The sequence below is a fragment of the Mangifera indica genome, chromosome 11 (assembly GCF_011075055.1).
Source record: "Mangifera indica cultivar Alphonso chromosome 11, CATAS_Mindica_2.1, whole genome shotgun sequence".
NCBI classification, from domain to species: Eukaryota; Viridiplantae; Streptophyta; class Magnoliopsida; order Sapindales; family Anacardiaceae; genus Mangifera; species Mangifera indica.
Genome location: NC_058147.1, coordinates 1,637,241 through 1,648,548, shown reverse-complemented (window position 1 = coordinate 1,648,548; position 11,308 = coordinate 1,637,241). Strand labels below are relative to the sequence as shown.

General features: G+C 33.1%; 1 protein-coding gene across 1 annotated transcript; it reads right to left on the bottom strand.

The window, feature by feature from the left end:
- Positions 1-6,770: 6,770 nt before the first annotated feature.
- On the bottom strand, positions 6,771-10,663 carry LOC123228533 (general transcription factor IIF subunit 2-like). Its single transcript, XM_044653935.1, has 6 exons — positions 10,353-10,663; positions 9,421-9,529; positions 8,457-8,587; positions 8,282-8,356; positions 7,420-7,569; positions 6,771-7,209 (listed from the first exon to the last, which is right to left on the bottom strand). Exons 1-6 carry the CDS (start codon positions 10,533-10,535, stop codon positions 7,090-7,092), a joined length of 768 nt encoding a protein of 255 aa, XP_044509870.1. The 5' UTR covers positions 10,536-10,663; the 3' UTR covers positions 6,771-7,089.
- Positions 10,664-11,308: the final 645 nt, after the last annotated feature.

Here is an 11,308-nt window from a genome sequence, read left to right as displayed (position 1 = left end):
ATCGACCGAAAAATAATAGCATCATTCTAGCTAGATTCAAAATTCTTTTGTTTCAGGAATTTCTCGATTTGTTCTTAGACACTTCCAACATTACATATGCACAAAGGACGCCACCAGTCAAGTAGCTAGACCGCTACAGTGTGGTCCAAATTTGTACTACCATCTAGGTTCATCAGATCTTCTATGTGCCAGTATGCTGCTTGTTCTCACATGAGTTCTCATCATTCTGGGAACTAAACATATCTAAGGTTCTGCAAAAATAAGTCTCTTGTAATAAGACTGTGAAGGGACTCCTGCTCATGTTGGCTTTTATGAGTTAAGTCATCAACTATTTTTGCACGCCTGCATAATTATGCGTCAGAGCGAGCATGCATTGCTAATCCATATAATTAATTAGCAATAATAATGTTTTATTAAGTTAAGTAACAAATTAAGTTTGTCAGTAGACCTTTCCTTAGCTTTGAAATCTACCAAATTCACATGATAAAAACACATTTCATTAAGTTATTAGGGTGCCCATAGTGGGTGGAGATCAGAATCATTTCATGTTAAAGAGCACTAGTATCATCTCCCTCACGCCTTAGCACGATGTTGAAGATCTTGCAGACAACCTGAACTTTGTTTCTTCATACACAACCCACTTATCAGTTTGCTTGAACAATTATTTTGATCACAAAATGGATGCTCAGGTTAAATCTCCTTCAGGTGGGGGGAATTCATTAATTGAATGGATGCTACCATAACCAATTAGACACATTCAGAAAGCTCTCAGATTCAATTTTTTAACCCATGAGGCCAGTTTAAGCTTTCAACTTTAATGCTGCTGCTTCTTGTTTACCAGTAAACTTCAATCAACAGTTGAATTTATATTAATAACCAATTATTAATAACCTTTCATCAATTTTTATAAGTGTTTGATTCAAATTTTAAGAGAAAAAGAAAACAAGAAGGCAAAAGGAAATGAAAAAAAAATAAAAAAAGAAGAAAGAAGTCAACAATTGCTACCAGGAAGAGCCTCAGTTTAGGTAAAAGCTTTCATTAGAGCCATGTTCGTTGATGTAGATATCTTTGTATTCTACTAATATCTCCAAATAATTAATTTCCTGTGTTCTGTTAAATTGATTCAACAGTCAAAATTGCTGTTATGTGTTGAACATCGTATTGTTATAATACGAATACAATGTTTGAACTATAGCCCGCCGAGGGATTGTCCCACCACTTGGTAATCAATGATATTCATCCAGGGCTAGGGCCCTGGAATGATACTGCAGCACTATTATTTTCTGCAAAGATCAGCATGAAAGCAGAAATATAATGAGATGAGGGCTTTTCTTTTGTTGGAGAGAAAGAGAGAGATTCTGCTCCAAACATCAAAACATGGCGTATCATTAGAAATACTTTAGGTTTCTGGCTTATACATATGGCAGTTTTCATCAATTCCCACTTCGCAAATGAATTAATTGCTACTGAGATTTATTATTTCTTTTATGTTGCTTTTAGACATAGAAAACAACAAGCAGAGTTATGAATTATGAAACGCAATGAATAGCTTCGATTAATGGACAAAGAGATTTACAAGGAAACCAGGTCTGTTTGGAAAGATCCTTGTAGCTTTATGTGGGTTGGCTCATTTTCAATTCTCACTTTGCTAGCAGATAAAAGCACTAGTGATTCTTTACTGCTTTTGTTTGGCTCTTTTGGCACATAAAGGGATTCCACCCCACCACACACGATATACAAGAGCTAAGAGGAAGATATTTGGTGAAGCAGTCCCTAGTGCTTTTGTTTTAGAGACCCTACATGACCAGATCATGTTGTTTTACAAATGGCCTGTGCAATAACTATTACTAAAGGCTTTTATGTATGCGCCCTTTTTGACTCAAAACTTACTTGATTATTACGGCATTAATGGTTATCAAAATTCACCTTTTAGCCTCGCCCATATGATTATGTTCCCTTTAGATATTCTTTTTATTTTTAGATTTTATAATCCAAAATAGTTGATAGTTTAAGAGTTCATTATCATTTTAAGTGACGTGAAATATTCATATATATCTTATATCTTTTTTTACGAAACTTAATATTATATTTAAAATTATCTTACCACCGTTTAAAAAGATATAAAGAATTATTATCTTTATCTCGGAATTTATTTAAAAGTGTTTATTTTTACACCTAAAATATATATTTCCAAGATACTTTACATAGAAATTTATCTTCCATTATTGTGAGAGCATAGGGAAGAAATATATGTAACATCAACTATTTCATGGAAATTTAGAATTTCATCTTTGTAATGAGTATCTTTTAATTTGTAATTAAAGGAAATGGGCAATTCTAATGTTTGATTAAAGGCATCTTAACATGCTTGTCCATTGTTTTATCAACTAAATTATATTTGTGTGATTGACCCAAACTGTCAGCTTTTAGTGGAGACTCAAACAATTAGACTAACAACATATATATAAAAATTTCTACATGATAAATTGCTACATAGATAGGACTCATTCACCCCTGCAGCACAAGCTCACCGAATCAATCAACAATAAGTTTGAGTTCAACTCGAAAATAATCAAGTCAAGACCAGCTTAACATGGACCAAGTTGGTTGAAACTCAAGGGTAGCTTGACTTGATTACTTGCACCTTTAAACTTTGTAAATTATATTCTTCATTTTCAGCTCCTATGTTTTAGCTTTTTGAAAATTCAAACTTCTCTTTGCAACTTGTATACACACACGTTTTTGTGTAAGAGAGGGATTGCTAGAATCAAAATTACAATAAATTATCAAAATCAAACTCTTAACTTATTTGGTTCAGTAGTTATAAATTGGTCAATGGATCTAAGGTTTATCTTACTCAATATGATTGATTCGGTCTTTAAAATAGCGATATGACTCGAATAAGATTTTTTTAAAAAAATTATAATAATTTTTTTCATCAAAATTAAAATAAATTATTTCAATGATTTTTATGAGTAAACCTTTGAGCACATGCAACTGAATATTTTACTCTAGTTCTAGGGTCAGTTTATCTCGCGATTCTCAAAAGTGCAAACCTTTTAAGCTTCGGCTGTTTTAAGAAACATGAAGAAACAAGAAGTAATCAAAGAAGGGACAATAATTCACCTTTACTAAATGAATGTTTACTTAAAATATTTCATCACCTTTTGTACAATTTGTTAGAATCGTAAGAACATAATGTGGCAGGAGTCATCGTTCTTGTTCCATCTGAAATCAAGAACAACTTTCACTCATTCTCTCTCTCTCCCACTCTCTTCATTTATTGCATTCCTCCTTTTGGCATCCACGTTTATGGGAGCGAACAAAGTCTCCATTGCAATTCCTTCAAACTATATTGCAACAAGGGTCCCTCAACATGCCCACATTTAACACACTCCACCAGTAGTAGTAGGGCAAACTAGGCAATAACATATAAAGTCGAATTTGAAGTTGATGAATCGCTCAATTTCCTTGAGAAGAAAGTTTTGGAATCTTTTGAATAAAGAAAAAGGTAGAAGGGAAATCTTACAAAGTCGACAAAGAAGATTCCCAGTTGGTCATTTTCAAGACCTTCGTCGTCGTGGGTCGCACAAGATGAACCAGTGGGCGACACATAGTTGGCGTTTCACTCTCAGCGAGAACAGCTTATTTGCAGGCATGATACATGTTGGATTCAACATCCCACTCAATTAGGCTCCATTATCTGTGTGTTTTAGGTAAGGTGTTATTCATTAGGTCAAGGAAGATTTCAGTTGCTAACAATGCTTAGTCTTTTCATGGAAAACACCATGTAATATTGCAACTAACCGGATCATTTGTGAGGCTTTAGCTTACTAATACTACATTGCTTGGACACAAAACAAACCAATGCCAAAAAGAAGATTTTGGTGCATTAATTATGCTAAAGCAAGCCTAATCCCGTTTATGAGATTCTTTCGTTCTTTCTTTCTTTTCCATTGAAGCTATAGCTCCTAAAGCCAGCTACTCTTCTCCTGAAATCAAGAGAAGAAAGCATCTTAAACAAAAAATATTATAAAACCACTGAATACTTTCCAATTATATTCAGCATGCTTTATCTTTTTTTTTAGCTCAGTTATTGATATTATATTCCCCCTTTTGAAGTGTTGATGAAGCATTGGCCAGGAATACAACTTGATATTCATTCAGCTTACGACAAGGAGCACATTGAATGGAGAGATACGACCATAGCTACGTTGGAAGAACAGGCACGCCTCCATAATTATTATGACTGAATAATAGGAAAGATTCTATCGAATTGGTTGATGTGAATGCCACATAAGGCTTTGAAATGCGCATAATGATGATATTCCAGAAAAGAAGCTCAGCCTCAGAATTACATATCTTAGAATTGAACATTTAAATGTTGGTATTGGTATAGTAGCCTACTAAACAGCAAATTCAGATCAATATAGGTTTTATGTTACGTGAGTCGTCACGTCTGAGGGATCTATCTATTTTATCATTTGCGTTTGAACATAGAATTATTTGATATTTGATAAAAGGAATTGCTTTCCTTTTGTCTTCTCTCAATACGTCAAAGCTGAAGTCAAATCAAAAGATGGAAGGAAGATTTCAAGGTTTTCAGTTAATGATGGTCAGACCAGATGTCTAACATTTGAACGTTAATTAATTGAAAACAAAGCCATGTTTTATCTTACAAAATGGGAGAATATTATACAATATTTCCCAGTTCCTGAAATTTTATATGAGGTGCACTTTTTCAGGAGTTAAGTTGTGTAACGTTCTAGGTTCAGTGTCACGATCTATTATTAAGATATTATTCACTTTAAAAATATAATAAATCATAATTTTACTTTTAAGTTTTACAACCTAAAATACGTATTGACAGTTTAAGAAGCTCATCGATTATTTAATTAGTCATCATTTTAGCAACTTAAGCAATATGAGATGTACAAACAAACCTAATATATCTTTTCTGTTTTGCCGATGTAAAATTTACTTAAGAATGACATATTTTTTATGTAACACCTTTAGAAAAATTTCACGTCAATAAAATATAAAAGAGATATTGAGTTTGTCTGTACATCCTATATCACTTAAGAATGAAAATATTAAACTGATTAAATAGTTTGTGAGTTTTTTAAGTTGTAAAGATGTGTTTTGGTTTACAAAATTTAAAAGTAAAACTATGATGGATTGTGTATCCAAAGTGAATAATATATTGACAATGTGTCGATCTATTAGACAAAAGATGTTACAAATGATATTAGAGTCACTTCATATGTCCTTTTGAACAAATCTGAGTCCCGTAAAAAGGTTGTATGTGATACTCTTAGACAAATCTCATATCAACAAAACACTTCTCATGAACAATACAAATCTTCTAAGGAAGGTGTGTGACACTTTTGTGTGTGTGACACTCTTAGACAAATCTCACATCAATAAAATATGAGAACTTTTAAGTGGTCAAGACACACGTCCTTAAGTTGTCAAGATGCATTTTAAGTTGTAAAACCCAAAAGTAAATTTATAATGAATTATGTGTCTAAAATGGATAATATCTTAATAATTGATTGATCTATTAGACTAAACATGTTACAAGTTATTTTAGCTATAGTCACAGACACAACTAAAGCTTTCCAAACCCATATAGAAAGCAAATGACCATTAAGGAATTTGTCTAAAATCTTTTATAGATATTTTCTTATTTTACATTCGTGACAACTTAAAGATATCTCTACTATACTAATTGAGATATTTTCTACCATTAATATTTCTTTTTAGTTTAACTGGAATTGGGATATACTATTACAATGTTAGGATCACTGATTCTATATATTATCTTAATTTACATATAATTTTTCTTTAATAGCCTTATAAATATAAATGATCATATGATAGAGAGTAACGTGAGGCTAGTAGAGAGATACTAGACTCAGCTCTCATAGTCACATATTTACTTTCAAAGAAATATGCATCAACTAAATACTAATAGCTACAAAGAGGATATGGATAGTCCGATTATCAAATCGAAAAATAAAAATCATAGGTCTCATTTATTTTATCAATTTATTTTCTTTTGCATTATTATATATACTCAAGTCTATTCAGATTTTAATTGCTTCCCATTTAATTGTTTCAAGGGACATAGACTTATATTCCAGTGGTGTTGGTAATGATGAAGTTTGCTTCAATTTTAATACAAATTTATCTTTATGCTAAACTGATTAACTGAATTAAAAGAGAGACTTGATTTGCTTTAAAAGTCATATTCAGGTTGTAACTGGCCGGCCGGCCGCCGATACAATGAGTCAAAAGTAGGCTCATCGACCTCATTGTATCGCATATCGGGAATTAAATATTTGATTTTGATACTGCAAATAGACTTTGAAAAGTTGAATCATGTGGGCCGAAAGATACTACAACTAGAAGCAGCTGCTTTTGACACTTTTCATTTTGTAGGTCGTGTAGAAACCCAATCCACTACTTCAAAAGTTGGGCATTACTTTTGTGACTCAGGCGATATTATTCATCCTTATCTTAAATATACAAAACAAATATATAAATAATATATTATAATATAATTAAATAATTTTAAATTAAAAATAAAACAATATTCACTCATATAATAACATATTATTGATTTACCCATTTTATGTATTTAAAATATATATAGATAATTTTATTGTAAATAAAATATTGACCAAGATGAGAAAGAGAAATGAAGTTTTTCATTTTTGAAGTTTCAGTGGAAAGAATTTAAAACGGCTCATGCATCAGACTACATCTGAATTGCAAACTCATAAATTTGATTTTTATAAAGGAAACTACTGAATTATTTATCCTTCTAATACTTTAGTCATTTCTTTCTTGTTTAGAATTACACATGGATATCAGAAAATTGAGTCGTAATAACAAAGGATAACCCTCCTCCCTCTCCCCTTGCTTTCCAGCTTCTCTTTTTTCCCCTGCTTTGCTTACTATGGTTTTTTTTTATGTTACACTATTACCCTTTCTCAAGAGTTAAGTAGTTGCTTGTCTTCATCCAAAAAAGATATTAACTATATGAAAGTGTAATTAGTCTCACAGTTTTAGAAGAATATCGAGTTATTCAGCACCTGCATCCTCGACAGATTTTTTATATTCTGGCTTAAGCTCGTAAGTTCCCTGGTTGGTTCCTCTCTTATTGTAAACACATAGCTCATTTAGTATCTCCTTCAAGAATTGCTGCAGAAAGATCACCATTCATGAAGATGTTAGGTACAGCAAGCCAGAAAACGGAAGTTCGGAGAGTAAAAACTATAACTTCAATTAATCACAACACAAAGTACAATATCTAAAACAATTTCTTCATTTGCATTAAAAATGACTAATGAGCCATGATAATGTCTCATACATGGAGGAAAGAGAAAACAAATGATGAGGTAAAAAACATACTGCAGGTTGATCCGTCTCTTGGACAAGCTGCTTTAAAGCCCAATTTGGTTGTCTCTCAAATAGCTTGAACATTATATCTTCCAATTCTCCACGATCTCTTCTAGTTCTTTTCATGTCTGATTGTTTAACTGGCGCTGTTTTCTTCTTTTCCTGCAATGGATAATTGACTATTACTATACACACTTTTAATTTTTTCCTAACAAAAATAAAGTCACAGTTCTGTAAGTAGAATAATTATGTAATGAATTAAGAATATCATTTAGGAAAACACTGCAAAAAATTCTCCAACACAAATCTAACCAAGCATGAATTATAGTAAAGCATTTCAGCTATATGTTAGGATTCCAAGTGCAAAGTATGAGACTCGAATCCCATATTGGGTGGGACTTATATAGCTTTGAGTTTATCAATTTCAACAGTTAATTCTTGAGTTACGGTTATCCCAACATTCATATAATTTAGAATCAAAGTCATCACCACGTCTCCCAGTTATAATTGTGTGGCGCAGGTGATGACACCATCATTGCAGCGCTTACTTAGGACTAATAGGGAGCTAACGCATAACCAGTCCACGTGGGCACCAAGGTTAAAGAGTATGGTGATATGTTAAAATCTCAAATGTGAGGTATGAAATTTGAATCCTATGTCAGGTGAGATTTATATGATTTTGGGTTCTCCAATCTCAATAACTAGCTTTTGAAGTCCAATTCTCTCAAAGTTCATATCATTATTAAAACTAGCAAAGTGAACTTCCTTTTCAGGATAGGCAAAGTGTGTGAAGAAAAAGCAACATGTAAGCTAACAAGTACATCACTTTTAGCAATAGCATTAGTGTGTATGAGATGAGAGAAAACATCAATACCTTAGAGGTAGATGAAATTAGGCCAACCATTCCAGGCATTGGTCTCATATGCACTCCATGGTCATTATCAATCACCTTTTTAACACATGAAAGCAGGAGTAAGAATTTTTTGCATGATGACTGTATCAAACCAGAAATACCATGGACATAGCAAATGCAGACTTGGATGCCCCACCCGTATTTGTCTATTCTTGATCATGGACTTATTTGTCCTTTCACGGCACAATCTGCCATATTCCTCAATGTTTTCTTCATAAGGCTTCATGTCAAATTTTTTCCCCACATATCCTTCAACCGCAACCTTACCTGATATAAAAAGGAAATATAATCACTATCTTAATTTAAAAAAAAAAAAGTTCAGAAGTTGCATACAGAGAAGAGAATTCAAATTCATGTCCCAAATCCCAATTGAGCTTCATTTTAAACATAATGTTACAGTTCTTTGCCTAATAATAGTAACAGTGACTTCTTCTGTCCTCTATATTTTGAGATGAAAAGGATAAAAAACTATACCGTAAAAAAGATGTGTGTCAACTCATAAAGTCAAACCTTTTACCAAGGCTAGAATGATGATTAACCTCGAAGGACTTCTGTAGGTATCTCCACCATCAAACAACTTAAATTTCAATATCTTCAGCTAAAGTTTGTGATAGACACTATGTACAAGTAATTTCCGATCATTCGAGTGTGCGTGTGTGGACGCGTGTGTGCACAATTTCGTTACCCTCCTGAGTAGTTTGTAGGGAACATCACATGTACAATGAAACACAAACTTTTCAAAACACAAAATTAAAATTAAAGTGACAATTAAGCTGCTCATTCACCAGAAGAAGCTGAAATTCAAAACTATATGGCAAAAAAGCAAGTGCCATCCACCATCAATTATCACTTAGACTTCGTTTTGTGTTCAATCCATCTTTTCTCTAAACAGAAGTTTCTTATGGATGCCAAATGTACAGTATAGCCAGATAACTATTCAGATTAATAAATTGCCGACTCACCAATTATTTGCCTTCCAAATCAACATGGAAGAATGAGAACCATAATATAGAAGAGAGCAATCAAAACAGAACTGCTAACTGCAAACAGTTAGATATGACAAGAGCAATAACTTAGAAGGTAAGAACCACAATTCTCACCTTGATTTGTCTCTGAAAAGATAGTCATAGGAACAATTTGTTTAGCCCTATTCAAAGTATAGCTTTTAGGCATGCTCCCAGATTCAGAGCTAACCATCTCCATTTTGTACTGAAAAGCATTTGAGAAACTTGTAAGAAAACAGAAAACAAATTATTTATAAAGATAATCATCCTAATCATACACTGCAATAAAAAATTAAAACCAACACGCATTACAAAATGAAAAAAAAGGTACAATAAAGGAATTTAATCTGTCTTCTCATATAAGGAACTATGACAAGAAATTAGAGCATCACCACTCTATATGTGCAGTGAAGAGAGATTATTTTGGATGGGAAAAACAGAAGCGAAAAGACGTGTAAGTACATATGCTTGGAATTTTGCACAGCTACTTCAGCTATAGTGCATGGTAGTGCTGACACCTATTCAATAAGCCACTATAAAGACGTTGAAAAGAAATAATAAAAAACATGCGCGGGCAAGATCCAGCAAAGTCCATATCATTTTTTGCATAATGGAATTCTCAAGTGAAAGACTCTTGATGCAATTAAGTACTCATAAGGCAGCAATTGCAAAAAATTCATGATTGAAGAGGTCCGTGGAAGAGTAAAATTCTACCCCAATCTAAGGATGCAATAAAATTATATCCATTCCATATAAGCAAAATGTTTTCAAGATGCAAACTGAGCAATCAAATCAGTTCCAAGCAGCTGATAACTTGAGGAAACATTCACTCAAACCATAGGTCAAATTGCCCATCCATAACCACAAAAATTATTTATCCTTCTTAATTTTTCTTCACAGTTCATAAAATCGATAACCTAGGGATCTCGTGCTTTCTCTTTAGGAAAAAAATTATGCAGTAAAATATTGTAAAGTAAATGAAACAGATCGTGAGAACTTCAGCAGCAAATTGGAATAAAATAAAGTACCTTCTTGTCATCGGGGCGAAGAGGATCAATAGACTCAATAACCTTGGCTACAGGTTGAAAATCTGAAGAAGTAGCATGACTCTGCCATGACTTAGCCACCACCACTGGACACTTCATTAAATACACCTCTGTACTAGCTCTCACCGCATCTAAAACACCGCCGTTTCTGTGATCCTCCTCCATCTCTTGAAGAAATTTTATCTTTACCGCTACTCGAGTTTTTCTAGTTTGTTCTCCTAGTCTTTGTCGTCGAGGGCCTTAGCAGACCCGGCCGATTTCCGAGTCAAATGCGTGTCTCAATTGTGGCTAGGCTAGCGAAGGATAATGAGCGGGGGCTTACAACTCACGCCACTCTATTGACGTGTCAAATTATGATTGTAGCCTGGATAGTTAAAACCAATCATAACAGATGCTTAGAATTTGTAAAAATAGACTTGAGCGCGTATGATTATTGATGTGACCATTTCCCGACTGGAGTTTTTATTTGTACTGACTTTCACATTATGAAAAGCCCAACAGGCCCAAATTAATTAGCCAAGGTTTCGAAAAGAGACGTTCTACTTTGGGCTAGGCCCGAATTTGAATAATCTTTTTAGACTTCAGATACGAATAGCGCTAAAATTTGTCTTCCGTGTTTTATAACTCAAATTGGTCCGTTCGATCGAGAATCAGTGATCAATCTTATTTGGGTCAAAATTAAAATTCATTTTAATGATTTGAAAAGATTGTATTGGGGAAATTGTCTAAGTGCTATTCAAATATCCGTCACTCTAGTATGGTGTTTTCAATATGGTTACAATCCATTTTAAAATTTTAATTATGTCATATTGATATCATTGATTTATTTGATTGATCTGACCAATCAATTTATGAATTGACCTTTTAATTAAGTTAAAGTTAGTTTTAAGCTAGTAACAGATATGAATCAAATTAAACCTTAATATTATCTAACTCAA